This window comes from Phymastichus coffea, unplaced genomic scaffold (assembly GCF_024137745.1).
Source record: "Phymastichus coffea isolate CEN01 unplaced genomic scaffold, Cenicafe_Pcof_1.1 PCOF00270, whole genome shotgun sequence".
Lineage (NCBI taxonomy): Eukaryota > Metazoa > Arthropoda > Insecta > Hymenoptera > Eulophidae > Phymastichus > Phymastichus coffea.
Window position 1 is genome coordinate 1 of NW_026707081.1, and position 16585 is coordinate 16585.

At 37.7% G+C, this 16585-nt stretch overlaps 3 protein-coding genes across 4 annotated transcripts; all 3 read right to left on the reverse strand.

Moving 5' to 3' along the window:
• Positions 1–492: 492 nt before the first annotated feature.
• LOC131674629 (cdc42 homolog) lies at positions 493–9238 on the reverse strand. 2 transcript variants are annotated; one of them, XM_058953407.1, is made up of 6 exons: positions 9082–9238; positions 8170–8372; positions 7986–8095; positions 7712–7909; positions 7489–7628; positions 493–7321 (listed from the first exon to the last, which is right to left on the reverse strand). In XM_058953407.1, the coding sequence occupies exons 2-5, from the start codon at positions 8345–8347 to the stop codon at positions 7539–7541; spliced, it is 576 nt and encodes a 191-aa protein (XP_058809390.1). In that variant the 5' UTR covers positions 8348–8372; positions 9082–9238; the 3' UTR covers positions 493–7321; positions 7489–7538. The 2 variants fall into 2 exon arrangements, with proteins under 2 accessions (XP_058809390.1, XP_058809391.1); XM_058953408.1 differs by having other exon boundaries at positions 8903–9204.
• A 100-nt stretch (positions 9239–9338) lies between these two features.
• On the reverse strand, positions 9339–11297 carry LOC131674628 (formylglycine-generating enzyme). The gene is made up of 4 exons (XM_058953406.1): positions 10463–11297; positions 10220–10391; positions 9968–10151; positions 9339–9897 (listed from the first exon to the last, which is right to left on the reverse strand). The coding sequence occupies exons 1-4, from the start codon at positions 10989–10991 to the stop codon at positions 9742–9744; spliced, it is 1041 nt and encodes a 346-aa protein (XP_058809389.1). The 5' UTR covers positions 10992–11297; the 3' UTR covers positions 9339–9741.
• A 161-nt stretch (positions 11298–11458) lies between these two features.
• On the reverse strand, positions 11459–15968 carry LOC131674627 (sodium/potassium/calcium exchanger 4-like). The gene is made up of 9 exons (XM_058953405.1): positions 15679–15968; positions 13922–14173; positions 13655–13842; positions 13154–13301; positions 12877–13074; positions 12750–12803; positions 12465–12674; positions 12292–12393; positions 11459–12228 (listed from the first exon to the last, which is right to left on the reverse strand). Exons 1-9 carry the CDS (start codon positions 15815–15817, stop codon positions 11894–11896), a joined length of 1626 nt encoding a protein of 541 aa, XP_058809388.1. The 5' UTR covers positions 15818–15968; the 3' UTR covers positions 11459–11893.
• Between the last annotated feature and the right edge of the window lie 617 nt (positions 15969–16585).

Sequence of the window (16585 nt, forward strand, 5' to 3'; positions counted from 1 at the left end):
ATGAGTTTTAGATGGAACTTTTTCTCGTGCTTTTAATTTCCCCCGCCCGTTTTTCCTAGAGTGCCAGGCTGGCGGATTAATGTTTCGGTGAAAGAGGAAGATATTCTTCTTTTTTTACGAAACTCCTTTCGTGTGAATTTTTGCTTATCGCTGTTCACTGACTTGGTGCATGCAAACGTCAATAGCACACGGATTTGAGAGTGATCCTCGGAAAGGCGAACGTTCAAAATGGGAGAATTTTCCGTTTAGGGATTTTGGCACTCGACTTGTTTTGAGACGTTGTATCGATAGGCGGACGAGAGCAAACGGTTCAATTTCTTTGCGATTCGCTGGTCGTTCGCGAAAACTCAATTCTGTTGTTAAACAATTGCAGCGGTACGCCCGCGACGCCGCAATCAGTCGTCGGTTTTCCCTCGTGCCATTTGTGAGCTTAGGGAACAGGACGGTCCACCCCGCGAAAGCAGCTGTAAAGGCTTGTTTCTTGCAGGTCGACTGTCCGCAGCGGACATGCCAACACCGTCGAGCATAACAGCCACGTCGCAACTAACCAGCGGCCTGCTGAGCAGCGCGAGCATCTTGGCGAACTCGTCGCTGCCGGGCAGCATAAGCTCCGGCAGCTCGTCGCTGCTGTCGTCGCCGACCAAATTGCCGATCGGCAACATGGGCAGTCTGCAGCGGAACTCGAGCTGCAGCGTCGCCGAGCGCGGCGTGCCCGAGGGCGCAGCGAGCGCGCCGAGCCACGACTACGTCTCGGCGGCCAACGCCGGACTGCTGGCCACGACGACGCAGAGCGCGGCCAGCATCGCCGCGTCCTTCGTCGCCAACGACAACGGCACCGGCAACATCGTGGACGCGCAGAACCCCGTCTACTACGCGATGAACGTCTGAGAGGAATTTTACGCGCTGCACGGCGACAGGGAATTGATCAAGTGCGATCTCATGTAATGGCAGAGCCGTGTCACGACTCCACCGGGAGAATCTGATTTCGTTTCTTTCTCCCTTGGAGTATGCGCAGATTTTTTTGGCTGTACTTACGATCTTTTTTTTTTGTTTTTTTTTTTTTTTTTTTTATTTTTTTTGACATTATCCAGAAGTTACGTGACGTAAGAGGCTGCAACTTTTGCTCCAACTTTTGATTTGAAATATAATTGCTGATCACATAGATGTTTTTGTAATTTTATATGAGTGTCGGATGACTTTTCTACGATCCTTTGGATTTTTAGTCAATCTTTTCCACTTCGCCCGATGACATCTCTCTTAAGTTGCTTTCGTTTGTCATTGTGAGCGATGGAACGCTGAAAAAAATAAGCAAATAATCTCGCAGTATTAAAACAAGTAGTATTTGATAATTGTTTAAGACGCAAAAGAAGAAAAAAACAGATGCTTTGATGAAAAAAAAAAACAAAACAATAAATACGAGCAACTACACGCCAAAGATACACCGGAGAGTAGATGCGATACACATTTAGTTTTAAAAAAAAACCGCAAAATGAAAAAAAATAACGTAGACCACGCGCGAAAACATTGTAAACGTGTTGTGTACAAACAACATTCATAGTATCCGGTCGTAATTTATCGCCAAAAAAATTATCCATAGAAGCTAATAAGTGAACGGTGATTTGTATACACGAAGCGACGAAGATGTAAAGCTCTTCGGTCCTTGACGACCAAATGGATGAAAAAATAACTAATGTTAGTAAAAATGTCCCTGTTACGTAACGCAATTGTCGTAGAAAAACAAAGATTTCTTTTCACTCCCTCTTTTTCTCTGGGGAGTAATCATAACATATTCTATTTATCTAGTGGAGTATATATATATAATTGTATGATAATTCACACATGAGGAAGTCTATCGTACGTTTTCCGTTGTAACTTTTTAGCGAGTATAGAGTGATATATTTGTTAAACCAAGTCGACAAAAGTGAGCCATTTTTCCATAAATTAAGATATTTACTTTTCGATAATTTGAGAGGCATTTAGGAGCTGCATATGCATTGATAGACAAGTGTTTTTATTGTTGAATTTCTCAGAAATTTATTGCCTAAGCAACGTGCTGTCGAAAAACAAAGTATTTTTTCATTTCGCAATTCGGAGCGTCAGGGTTTCTATAATCTTTGAATTTCATTCAAAAATTTTATCAGAAACAATACTTATCTATCAATATATAATAAAATTGAAAGTTGATAGTGAAAGCGAAGATTGTTGTGAGATAGGTAAGGAACTAGTAATCGATTGATTGTTTGCAGAAGAGGACACGACGGTCGAAATATCAACCAAAGTTTGGTGTGTTAGTATTAAACTCCTGTTGTGATATTATTTCGAGCCGTTTAACATAGATATCTTTTTTATGTTTATGTTTTTTCTTCCGTTTCATAACGCAAATTGTACATATTTATTGCTGTAAAATGAAATAACGACAGTCTCATTTTCAAATGTATTGCGTTCAGCGTATCTAAGTAACAAAGTTATATGAATACTAATTAATAAATTCGTCGATGAAATGATTGTTGTTCAAATTATATATGGATTATATAGTAGTTTATGTATAATTTATCGCGAGATAACTCATATACGCGTAGTTGACTCAACGTTTTTTGCTAATATAAATAATAATGACATTCGCCTTTGTAATAGCTGAACAGTTAGTTTTTTGTGATTTGGCTTTGATTCAAAAAATAAATCATGTAATCTAAGAAGAGACTATACTGTAACGGAGACATTGTATTTTTCCTTTTATTTATTAGTAAATTCTTTACTTTATTTTTATAACTTAGTGTAAATTAATTTGATTATCAATATCGTTGCGATGCCAAATACAATAATATTCCAAAAATTACAGATAAAGATATACATTTTTTTTTGAGCAGATTCTTTTTGTCAAAGTCAGTATAGTCTTTTCCGATATAGGTAAACATAAAATATAAGCGAACGTACGTATTTCATACGATATTAAGTTTACGTGCGTGTGAATACACAAAATGTCAAGTATATATGTACGTGACGAGCTATAAACGATAAAAAAAGTGCACTATCGCTTTTTTGCAACATAAAAGAAATATCGGAAATTGACTACTGTTGCACAAGGAAAATGTACTAAGAAATGATAGAAGGCACATTAACAGCGAAAAAAAGAAACTCACATAAAAAAACACAAACGACACGAAAGAAAAATAATGGGTAATCGAGATATGTAAAACTCGAGGACTTGAAACATTGAAGACTGCAATAATTAATTACAACTCTGGCCTATTATAAAATAAAGAGACGATATAGCGATATTGTAGGTATCATAAAACCGAACGAATAAAAAAAAAGAAAAAAAGAACATTCAAGTATTATTATACAGACACGTAACATATGTACATGAGTAGCGAGAGACAAAAAAAAATTAATTGCTAATATAAAGTAGCATCCGTTTTAAATGGATAAGCGAACGCAAAGATTTTGTCGACGTCAACTATGGATGTGCGAGAAAAGCGTGTGACAGTTTGTTTATTTTTTATTTGTACAACAAGGAAATATATTATACACGGTAATATTAACATTATTATTATTATGAAATATCGATGTAGAAAAATCGCGACCGTGAATTTTTGTGCGACATTATATATACATATTATATATCGGAGAATATGTGCAAATTTAAGGTGATTTATTTATTTGCACCCTTGTTATATTTAAGTTACCTTTTTTTTCTCTTTTTGATTAGTAAAATGACATTCCAAAGATTTTTCAAATGACTTTTTTCTGTTTAATTTCCTTTCTTTTTTAATGTACTATCTCCCATTCGAAAATCAAAACGAAAGAAAATGCAAGAAGAAACAAGTGTTACGTAAAAGTGCGAAATCTTTGAGCAACTGTCGTTTGATATGTAAGGCAAAGATTTCTAAGACAATATGATGTAACGCCAAACAAAAAGAAGGAAATCAACAATCTATTCAGTAGTTTTTTCATCGCATAAGTGGTAAAAAGAAATAGAAATATTAAACGTTTTACTACGCAAAGCTTTTTACGGAAGTTTTTCAAAAGGTAATTTTTTTTATCATCAGTTTTTAAATTTTCAATGCACAAACTATTTGTAATAAGCGATTGAATATACCACGAGTCGATATAATAGCAATTTGAGAGGCAATTTTTAGCTAATGTAAGTTTTCATGGAGCAACAAATTATACATAGAAATACCGTTTTTCCAAACAAGAAGAGAACCGATTTAGACGTGTTAACCAAAACTTTCAAGCAACAATAACAAAAAATATATCTCATAGGAAACATAAAAACACGCGCGCGTGTGCGCGGTAGGCCGTAATCATTGACACACACACACACACACAGAGTATTTGGGACCCCTCGTAGAGACCTTTTACAATTGCGCTTTCCCGGAATTTTTTCCTCTCGCAGGATTTTCTTGGAACCGAATACAGCTGAAAGTAAAAAGTAAAATCGGAGAAACATATGTTATTTTTCTAGCACTTTTCTATTTTGCAGCCTTTGCGCTTTTTCAATGAGAATTGAGTACAGCGAAACACAAATCATTTAAAATGTTAGTTTCCGCCGAAAATACAAAGGCTGATAATTTTAGCAACAATTTGTATAATTTAACAAATTTGAACGACTTTTATTTACACTATTGTTTTATGAAAGAGCAACAAAAATGAATATTTTGCGAAAGAATAAATATAATTTTTAGATCCCGAAACAAGCAGAAACTCCTCGACGTATAGGTACAAACGAGTATTAAAACTTAACGTGTAACTTTATAGCAGATAAGCGTGATATATTGACATAGTCCATAGAGTTAACAAAAACTATATATATACACTTCTATAAATCTTACGATATTAAGTATTGTTTCTCTTCTAAAGATAAGCTCGAAGAAATATGAGGAATGCAAAAATGTGTAATTCAACATTGTCCTTACATATGGGAGCTTGGTATTTTATATAAACATTTATTATGAAAAAAATAAGATTAGTGTGAATGAAACTTGTACTCCCTTCCTTATTCTGTTGAAGCAGTTGAGAATTCTTTGGTAATTTAAAAGTAGGGCCTAATTGTAAATAGTACAATAGCAAAAGTTAAGCAAATTTAATGGAGCATGGACACGTTAAACTACTTACAACCATTAAGCCGTAATTATGATGAATGTAATAAAAAAAATTGGACAAAAACGTCAAACATGAAACCCGCCGAATTTCCGATGTTACATAGGCACGATTGTAACTCATGCGTGGAAAGAGTAGAGAAAAATAAAAAACATACATTTTTCGCCAATGATTTCTGATTTATAAGTAAGATGCTGACATAACATCACGAATTGTAAGAACAAATTCGTGCTTTGTGATAAGCCTAGTTAAAAAAATTATAACCTAGTTTATGCAAGATATCACATATTATTTTAATAAAATAATTGCTAGATAATGATATTTAGAGATTTTTGAAATGAGACGAAATTTTGCTCGGAAGGAAAGAAAGAAGGTTGGTCTTCAATAAGATTAAAATTCATGCATTGAACCTTGATGAGAAAAGCTGATGCTGAAGTTAATACGTTATATTATCCGATTATCCGATGATTTAACGATAAAATACTTTAGATATTTTAGTCGTTGATGCAATGTTTTAACGTACACAACATACGCATTCCTGGATAGTACTGTAGATTTATCACATTGTGAAACGAATGCCAAGTATGTGAAGGAATTTCCGCTGACTAAAATGTATAGAAAGTTCTGTACTCAAGTGTTATAAATAGAGATGAAGCAAAAGAACAAGATTTCATGACTACTGTCTAGTCAATGAAAGAGTAGTAACAAATATTACTTATGTGTACTCGTCGAAATGTCAATGGAATTCGTAAGTCAATGGAAGATATCTGCGATTAACGTAAAATAATATTGAGGTATTTTTTCTTCTTTACGCTATCATAGGTGCGATACACTTTTTTTCCTTTCTCGATGAATTTCCTCCCGGTTGCAAGTCATAATCACTCGGAACAATCAAGCTGTAATAGGTGAGAGAAAACAAGCAAATAATGTGACAATTGTTGGAACTGTGAAATGGCCAAAACTGAGAGAAACTAAAACAGACTGTATATATATATATATAAATATCTATCCATCTCATCGTTGAATAAAATACCAATCATAATGTAAATAAAAAAATGCTTAAATAATATAACCAAAAGTGTCTATAATAATCAAACAAAACCTTGGATTTTGCTTTATTTTCGAAATCCTATATTAATAATTTTTATTTTAAAAAAAAAACGTAATCACAAAAACATCTATTTTAGTAAATTTGTTAATCCAATTCCATATCAGATTTACATGATTATTCGACTAATTGTATCTTAACTTGCAGTACTGTAAACAAAAGATGTTTTGTTCCAAAATAAAGAAAACAAAACATACAACCGTTCCATAGAAAAAATAAAGATTGAATATAAAGATTTCAGAGAAATCTCAATCTTTAAAATAGAGCACCACAATCGCTCTAATTGGCACTTAGAACATAAAATTATTTTGATTTTTTTTTGTTTGTAAATTGACATACTGTAATATAAGTGTATATCAAAAATTGATATATATATATATAATTGATCTGGACTAACATAGAAGACATTCTAAATCGCAATCATCAAGACATAAGTTCGAACATAGTTTCGAAAATATGTCGTTCAATGAACTATGTGGAAAATAATTTATAAATATAATTTCAAAAGAAAAAGATCTTAAACAAGTAAATATACAGTCGAGCAATTGTAAAAAAATTGTCTTGAAAATTTTATTACTCGCACAATAAGCGTCGTGTTGTGTTTATAGCTTGAGCGTTTTTCGCTTGGATGTATACAATAAAACGATAGATGGAATATATATACGTATATATATACGTATATATACATATATATATATGTATATTGTATTGCTGCAGTTCTTATTCCTTTGTTTTTTCTTATCTTTTTTGTCGAATCTTTATATACGCAATTACAATATATAATTGTATAATTCATTTTGTACAAGTATTTTTATACAAAAAATATAGAAATCGCCGCGGAACTGACGCGCAATGTGTTTACACACAGTTCCATGATATTAAAAACCGCATGCTTGATCCAGTGTAACTAGCTATTCATCATTTGTTTTTATTTCCTGGCTAATTAATTTATTAAAAAGTTTCTCATTAGTATTAGAATCTTAATTACTTTTTAAAAAATTGTCTTATATTTTTATTAAATACGCGAGAGACCGTTAAATTGGGGTTTGTTTTTGTGAAATATTGCTTGTCTCCCTTTGAAAAATGATAGATAAATCCGTTTATGCGATCCTGAAAAAAATAAAATCCTCATCAATATTAAATCGAATGTAATATGCACGTCAATATTTGTATGCAAACAGTTAAAGTCTGAACGTCATTGGATGATTAATGTCGCATTTGAATTGCAAATAAGCTGTATGGCAAAACAAAAGAAAGAAGAATGTGACAAGACTTACAATGCAGTGCTTTTAGGGCCAATTGTCGAAGTGTTTAGGCAACAATTCTTCTACAATACGGTACATCGTCTCCTCTTCACTTGTTCGGGAGGCTCGAGAGCCGCGAGTATCGCCTCATCAAATACATTTTTAAGTCCTTTCTGCAATTTAAAAATTATGCGTGCATTAAATACCGCGAACTACCGTCACATGTCACTCAAGATACTTTTAAATCCTAACCGACCTGCGTGAGTGCACTGCACTCGACATATTTGACAGCTTTCAGTTCTTTAGCCAACTTTTCTCCTTGCTCCCCCGTGATAGGCTTCTGTTTGTTTTTTGCAAGCTTTTCTATAGTCGCCGCATCGTCCCTCAAATCGATTTGCGTGCCGACTAATAGGAACGGGGTTTTTTGACAGTGATGCGTTATTTCTGGTACCCACTATATGACAGTTAATTAATTAGCTATGTAAATTAATCCAATCAATGGTCAAATCTTGATTAAAGTTGTAACATACCTTTTCTTTAACATTTTCAAAGGATGAAGGTGATACTACTGAAAAACAGACTAGAAATACATCTGTTTGAGGATAACTCAGAGGTCTGAGTCTGTCGTAATCTTCCTGACCTGTAATGACATACAAATACAAATAAATTAACTGGTTACAAAAAAGATTAGAAACAATGACTTTTAATACTTACCAGCTGTATCAAAAAGTCCAAGTGTATAAGGCTCACCACCAATCATAACCGTGACGGCATAATTGTCAAAGACTGTAGGTACATACTCAGAGGGGAATTTGTTTGTTGTGTATGATATGAGCAAACAAGTTTTACCCACAGCTCCGTCTCCGACAACTACACACTTTATTGTCTGCATGTTGAACTTATTAAGTTTATGTCACCTGTAAAACACAAAGAATAATGAGACAACCTATAGAGAAAAATATACGTATAAATGACAGCACTTGTAATGCATTCCATAAGGATATGTTCAGATAAAAAGAACTGCATCAATTTATTTTTTATCAGAATCAAATGTATCTAATGGCTGAAATGATTGATTATTGCAGACAGAATATATGAAAGAAGATAAATCTGAGCAAGGAAAAATGAACTTGTACAACTATAAATGTGCACAAGGGTACCCTCAGGAAATCACTCAATTGATAGGCACACTGACTAATGGCACTTAAAACTGTGCACTGGCAAACCAAAAAAAAGTAATTACAACAGCTTGCAACAAGTAATCTAATCACCAAAAACCAATACTGTCAATACGAACGTTGAAGATACGAAAACACAAGAGACAAGCGTGCATAAAAAAAAAACAATCTATCGAGTGAGGAACGGATTCCAGAGGACATTAGTCAGTCTCATGCACGGCGACGCACCAGGTACAAGAGCGAGAAAGATAAGGGGACAACGCACGTACACGAAAAATCCGTATAACGGCACAACTCTCGAGGAGAGTGAGAAAGGCGTGTGCACATATGCGGCTGGAACGCCACGCGAACTCCTCTTAGCTCTTCAAAACTTTCTTGCGGTTTACAGCGTTTACACGATGGATGTTTGGTTGTTAAGATCGCTTATAGGTGATCAACGATGAATTACCGGGTAGCCGAGGTATGCGTCGTCCGGGCGACTTTGGTGACTATGGGCGTCGACACAAACTCTCGCACAGCAGCCACTCACGCACCAATCTACACACTTGATTCCGCAGCAGTCACGGCAACGGCTGTCGCCACCGTGGATCTCGCGCAGATGGGAAAGTGCGTTGGTTGGATTTAATGATCGCTGGAGCGCTCTGGCGGACATTGCTGGAATTTGTCACCACATGTGACGAAAAAATGAACTTTTCAAAAATAAGGTTTTTCTTTTGTGTACGAAATCATTCTTTTATTCGTCGACAATGTAACAAATCTTTTATTTTTTTTAATTAACCATAGTTTTTACTGACTGCGTTATTTTTTATGTGCATATTGTTTTGCTTATTGCTTATAAATTTGTTTGATATTAGAACACTTTTTTTGTACTTAATTATTAGGCTAAAATCATACATCACAACTTATACAGTGTATCATAAAACTATATACATACATAGAAGCTTTTCATTAATTACTTTTAAGCGCATTTAAAAATGCTTTAGGGCATATTTTTTATATTGCATCTTTTGAAAATGTATAACAAATCACAGAAATGGTTTATATAGAAATAATAATTATATGTACATTATATTGTTAACGTTGTACTTTGGATTTGAGTTTTGGTGCATCATGCAGAGAGTGCACATCTAAAACCAAGATTTCCAGCAGATGTATCTGGAGTGTTTTGGCTTCTTGCTGCACATCTATATCTGTAGCAATAACTTTTATGGCATAGATAAGAGCCACCTTTCTTTACTTTATCAGAACCAGTTGGAGCTCCAGTCTGTAATAATCAATATACATCAATTATAAATAAGCAATGTTACATCGAATGAATGAAATGTAACAATTACAGGATTAGTTTGTTTTTCGTCAGGATGTCTGACTTGCCACCAATCAGAAGTCCATTCCCACACGTTTCCTATAATATTATGAACACCATAAGCATTGGCTGGAAAATCTGTAACTGGATTCGTTCCCACAAATCCATCCTCTCCGGTATTTTCTGTAGGAAATTCTCCCTGCCAAATATTTATTCTGCAATAGTAATGTTTCTTAGTATTCAAAGTTTCAAAATATGTAAAGAATTCAGTTGGTAAACTAACCGGTGCTCATTATTAGGTGTTAGTTTATTACCCCAAGGAAATAGTCTATCATTTAGACCACCCCGACAAGTAACTTCCCACTCAGCTTCAGTGGGTAATCTTTTACCTAACCATTTACAATATGCCAGAGCATCGTTCCATGACACATGAATAACTGGATGATCCATTCTATCTGTAACATTGAAGAAAATTTGTTTATAAATAATTACAATAAAGTTATAAAATATTAATGAAACAACATACCTAAAATATTAGAATCGTTTCCTTCGGGTTTTCTCCAGGAAGCTTCCTTAACTGGCAACCACCAAGGAGCTTGCGCAACAGCATGCTTTATTTCTTTTTTTACTTCATTACTGATTAAACCTTCAAATACAAAGGAGTCACCATACTTTTCTGCTTCAGTTTCATGTCCAGTGGCTTTTACAAACTCATCAAAATCCTTATTACTCACTTCGTACTTGTCAATAAAAAAACTATTAAGTTCAATCTCTCTTTTGGGATATTCACCATCGGCCATGAAAACAGGATCATCTGTACCAATGAAATATGAGCCACCTTTGATTTCAACCATATTAGCTGTCAAATCATGTTTATAAACAGGCTTGATAAATTCATCCTCGAATTCATCTTCTTTGTTATTCACAGGACACGAACCATCTTGGGCTTTCTGCCGGTTTAAATTCTTCCCGCAGCCGCAATCTTTGTCTTCGCTCGCGCACGTTAACGCGACGAGGAATCTCAGCAAACAAACTGATATAAATACGTTACGCATCTTCTACAACTACAACCGTACGGAAACAATAAACGCCCGACTATGTTCGAATGAAAAGCTTTCTCGGCAGGTGTGTCAGCTGTAAAAAAGTTGTTGCCGCCGCGCGGCTACTATACACACCAGAAGTGCGTCGGACTATAGGTTATGGATTGGAGAAGAGAAGCCACGTGACTTGGGCGAACGACGAAGGATCGCGCACGCGATTCGAGGTCGCTCCGAGGAAACGCGCGAAAGTAGAGCGCTTACGTGCAGGCAGCGGGCCGTCAAAGTTGATTGCGCTTCGCGAATATTTCTGTTGACGCGACGTCAATCGATCCTCTTCCGTTGTGTGGGAGCGAGAAGGAAACGCACGGCTTTATGCGCCTTCGATGGAGGGGATATGAGAGGATCGAGGAATAGGAAAATGCACGCTGGACGATCAATTTTTACAGCGCGAAATGAAAGAAGGTCGGCGACTAAAGTGATTGTCAAAGCAATTTTTAATCATCACGAAGCTTACGTTTATGTACAGATTAAGCTATTTACATGCGATTATACAACGTAACGTGTCATATAATTATCATGCGGCTTCATTGATTTCCGCATTGCGACATTGCACTTTGACGAATACAAACTTCGCCTCTTACACGCTATCATCTACGCTATTGCATTAGGACTATGGTTTATTGATCTACACTCACGTTTAGCGAGTGATTTTGTAGAAAAGTTCAAATACGAATATAAACAGTGACATGACAGTAGTGCGAATCCTCGTCATGGCAGCTACTTGACACATACAGAATCGTCAACGTTAACAGCAAGAATTTAAAAAAAACAAAAAAAAAAACATCCAATTATTCGTCATCTCTTCCGGCTACTTATCAGATCTTTCGCGACGTTTCCGTTTCCCGAAGCGATCAACGTCAGTGATCGCACGTGGGCAGATTGACGGTGAAGAATACGTTGAGCTCGATGAGCGATGCGAAGGCAAGGAAAACGCAGTACAGGGAGAGGCACGCGATTCCGACTTTCCGGTCGAGTCTGAATCCGTTGCACCACAGCGCGACGTAAAGCAGAACGAGGGTGGACATCAGCGACACCGAGCTGTAAATCAAGCCTTCCGAATTTATCTGTACGAAGTGCTGGCCTTCTGTCGTTGGGAGAATCGTGGATTTGATTAGCCACGGTAGACCGAGGCACAAGAGGATGTCGAACACGTTCGATCCTATCGAGTTACTGATACCCATTGTTCCGTGACCTGTTGGAATGAAAACGCTGGCGATAATCAGACGATAAGTTTTCGCGTCGGTCGGTGCTTTACCTTGATTCGTCACGATGATGCTGGACACGGCTTCGGGAACGCTCATACCCGCGGCGAGAAACGTCAAACCCATAACCGAATCTGGGATTCCCATGGTGTCGCCTGAAACAAAGCCACAAATTCTGACATTTCGATGATTTTATCCTAGGCTGATCTGTAATTGGATTATTTACCAATGATCGTGATATCCCAGCCAACAACGTAGGACATAAGAGCAATCCACACGATGCACATTAAGAAGGTAAGAGAATAGCATCCTCTCAACGAAGGTCTACGACAGTCGGGTATAGTAATCAATAGTACCGCATTGATTGGATATGTGAGGATCCACCAGCAACGTTCTAAACCGTTGTCTGGCCAACTTGTCATGTCTACGATTTCCACTGAAAGAAGAGTTTTCGATCGAATTACATTGTCGACGGTTTCATTTGGTATGGACGAGTTGCTCAGGTACTTACTAAAATCTTGACTTGATTCTAGACTTTCGACATCAATGATTCCATTGCAGTCTCCTGCAATGAAAGTGTCAGTTCAGAACGAACACGAATATTCGCTTGCGAGCAACGCAATTAACGATGCACTCACCATTGTGATAGAAACCGTCGTTGACCTTCGCGTTCAAGTAAAGTCCGTCGTGTCTGCCCGACTTGGATTGTTTGAATGAATCGTGAAACTTGTCCTTGATAATCAATGGGCTCTCCTCGCTAAGGTTCTTGTACTTCCTTCGACGTTTGGAGACAAAGAGATTCAAACAGCTGCTGATACGCGTGTTGAAGCACATAGCTAAAATGTTGATCGTTTGCTCAAAGTCGACGTGAATAATTGAATGTTTAATTTTAAAAAAGTACCAGCTTTTGCCTACCTAATATATACAAAACGTAGAATAATACGAGAATAAACGCTTCATACCACTCGATACGACCATCGTGTAACGTACCAATAAGCAGAAGTACGGTAACTCCGTAAGCCAAACTGTCTCGGCTTATGGGCCACCATTCCAGATCTAATACCTGTAAATAATAATTACATCTTGAATGATCCATGCCGAGATAAGACTGGTCGTGCAATGGCGGAAAATGTTGCTCTGATTTTGTGTTAACCTCAAGATCGAATCATCATATTATATACGACTGATTAATATCAGTGACATTGTTTTTGATGCAGGCGTTGTGTAATGTTAATTCAAATATTACGACTTTACAAATCAGATTTGGCGCTTAATTTAATTTACGGCATTATCTGACACGGCGATCGAGATTAAAAAATAATCGGGACGCTTGCAGAAATCCAAGCGTAACATTATCAATGGATTTCTGAAAGACGTGTTTATCTGTAAAGCAACGCAAATGGAAGAAGTATTTACCTGGTTGGCGAATAGACCGCAACAAGCAGGGACCGCGAGAATGTTGAAAACGGCGGAGCCGACGATCGTGCCGACTCCTAGATCTCCTTCTGTCACGAAGGTGCCGACGATGTTGATGAACAATTCCGGACTCGATGAAGCTGCTGCCATGAACGTCGCGCCGGCAACATCTTTCGACACACCGAGTTCTGGAAGTCGCCAGAGGCGAGTCGTGAAATGAGATTGCAGATCGGCCGCGAGAACGAGCGACAAAAGTCGAGCACTTACTTTCGCAAATCTTGGTGATGGAGGGCACGAAGAAGTCATCGCATACGATGGCAAGCAGAAGAAAGGCGTAGATGGCCACGATCACGTGGACGACAATGCAACCGTTTTTACGCTGCTCGCGAGTGAGTCCATCCGAAGGGAACTCTTTGATGGACGGTGGTGTGCAGTTGCTAGGACGCTTGAGCACCAAGGTCGTCTCGCTCTCGTTATCCGTGACGACGTCGACTACTTGAAGCAGCTTTCGAGAGGAGCCTTGAATCGGCGAAACGTATATACTGTGAGAGAATTGGGACTTGGCTGTGCGCTTGAATAATTGTTGGCGTTTACGCCTCGTTTTTGCTCGTAAATACTTGAAACGAGTACAGACATAGTTGTCGTGACGATTGATTTCTACTCTTGCTATTGAAGCCGTCCAATCAACTTTTCATACAGCTTATTCCATTTCGAAAAATTTAACGAAAGATCGATTCTCAAATCACTAGCTTGAGGGCGACTTTTTCCATGAATGGATTTCAACTTTTACGATACTCAAGCTAATCAGTTTACCGTGCGGAACTTTACTTTTCTCTGATTACACGCTGCGGTACACGTACGTCAAGCGGTCAAATTCTCAAAACGTATTTTGTTTGTATATCGATTTCATTAATCGCTGCAAATTTACGATTTTATCACACATAACTTCATACGTCTAATCATTAAAGTTTGGGACGATTTACGATCTTTCGGAGCAGATAGTGTTTTAATTCTATTGCAGCTTTCTTGATTCGCACTCGTTAGTCGGCCTGTCAATTGCCTTGTACAATCAATTTATCGCAAGAGCAGAAAAAATAACGACGATACGACATTGCCCTTATCAATTTATATAATTACTTTTGAGTAAAGACTTGCATCGAATTTTGAATTATATTGACAATTGTAAAATAATTTAATTTTTCTAAAATACAAAGTGGAAATTCACCAGTGAAGTGTATTATGAAAATCTACAAAAATAGATAAGTACCAAGAGAATAATATTTCAAAATGACTCATTGACCTAATCACTACTGATTATCTTACAAAGTCGTCAATTCTGAAACAACGATAAAAGTGTCTTATCGCGACGGCGAGGGGAAGCATCGAGACATGGAAAATCATTGGGGAACAGATGCGGTGCAACGTTTTTGTGATACTTATGCTACCGCTAGAAGTTATGCATTTCTTTCTTTTCTTCTGACATTCATTTTCGACTCTTAATCACGTTTATCTTTAGATTTTTGTTGCGCGAGTAAAATCAATAAAATAATAATTGATTTCTTTTACATATGCTCAGCGTGTATTACCTTCGTCAATCTTTGCGTCATATTACAAAAACTGCGCGTATTTTTTTTTATCGCGTTTCTTTCTCCGTAGAAATCGGCTGCAATCAATGCGCGAAATAAGTCCACGAGTCATTGTCAATAAATTTCTTATCCAGCAAATCATATTTGTCTGCATTCTATGTGCTCAGTCCCAAAAGTACATATTTCTATCCCGAGTTTATTTTTCTTGAACCGTCTATATACTTAACGATTCTTGAAAATACGCGCGGTGAACACAGACATTGAAAAGCGAATCGCGAAACCTCGTTATTATAACTCTATAACTATTTTATTATTATTATTATTACTATTATTATTATACCTGTACTAACGCCTAATTTATTTCTTACCAGACTCGTTTTGATTTTCATCGTTTGAGAATAATAGTTTTCACGAGAGTAAAATTGAAAAAAAACTTACCGAATCCAGCGCTCGTGTCACCGCTGGGGATCGTCTTGACAGTAGCAAATCCAGCGAGGCCCGCAATCACGCAGTAGACGGTCGGTATTGCCAGTGCCAGGACCAACCGAACTCCCAGGGAACGTCGACTCTTACCCATAGCCAGCTCTGCCAACCTTGTTCGACCTCTGTTCCTTGTCGCGCGACACGAACGAAATTTACGGACCTTTGTCTCTCTTTCGGAACAAACGGCCGAACGTATTGCGCAAGGACGTACTGCAGAGCGATCTCGGAGGGAGGGAGTCGAGGGCGACGACGTCCCCGCGCGAAACTGATGAAAAGCGCAGTCTCGGTTAATATATTTAAGGGAAGTGGCCTCGTTATCGCAGCCCGATAAGATTGTACTGGGGAGAATGGTACGAGGTGCTTGCTGTAGGCTTTTAAGACCACGTCTTCGAGGCTTCCCTGATGCTATTGCTTCCATGGCAGGATTTTCCGCTGAAACCCGTGAAAATAGGCGAAACTTACGTAAAGGCTTCCGAATGGAGTAGAGAAAAAAAAACAAATGTTCGAAGTGACGCGTAGCGCGAATTGGATCGGCGACGACGACGATACGAGAGAGAGAGAGAGAGAGAGAAGAGAGAGAGAGAGAGAGAGAGAGAGAGAGAGAGAGAGAGAGAGAGAGAGAGAGAGAGAGAGAGAGAGAGAGAGAGAGAGAGAGAGAGAGAGAGAGAGAGAGAGAGAGAGAATCTTGGACGGTGTGTGAGCAACGACGCGGTCGTTTCACTTGACACACGTTGCGCATGCCGATCGATCGGATCGACGCGAAGGGCCCAGCGCGTGCGGAGCCCCTCCACGCCCAGCTTGGAATTCCTCGTCGACAATGATGTATGACTGTAGCCGCTGCTGGTTCGTTGATCGACGCGGA

Bases quoted from the DNA above. Each gene is read 5' to 3' on its own strand.
- LOC131674629 (XM_058953407.1), bottom strand. From the start codon at position 8,347: ATGCAGACAATAAAGTGTGTAGTTGTCGGAGACGGAGCTGTGGGTAAA. The intron at 7,910-7,985 runs GTATGTTACAAC...ACTGTCATATAG, and splicing joins TTGAAAATGTTAAAGAAAAG to TGGGTACCAGAAATAACGCA. The intron at 7,629-7,711 runs GTCGGTTAGGAT...TTTAAATTGCAG, and splicing joins AGTGCAGTGCACTCACGCAG to AAAGGACTTAAAAATGTATT.
- LOC131674628 (XM_058953406.1), bottom strand. From the start codon at position 10,991: ATGCGTAACGTATTTATATCAGTTTGTTTGCTGAGATTCCTCGTCGCG. The intron at 10,392-10,462 runs GTATGTTGTTTC...TCAATGTTACAG, and splicing joins AAACGATTCTAATATTTTAG to ATAGAATGGATCATCCAGTT. The intron at 9,898-9,967 runs GTAATTGTTACA...TGATTATTACAG, and splicing joins ACGAAAAACAAACTAATCCT to ACTGGAGCTCCAACTGGTTC.
- LOC131674627 (XM_058953405.1), bottom strand. From the start codon at position 15,817: ATGGGTAAGAGTCGACGTTCCCTGGGAGTTCGGTTGGTCCTGGCACTG. The intron at 13,075-13,153 runs GTAGGCAAAAGC...TCAACATTTTAG, and splicing joins CTACGTTTTGTATATATTAG to CTATGTGCTTCAACACGCGT. The intron at 12,394-12,464 runs GTAAATAATCCA...GCTTTGTTTCAG, and splicing joins CTGGGATATCACGATCATTG to GCGACACCATGGGAATCCCA.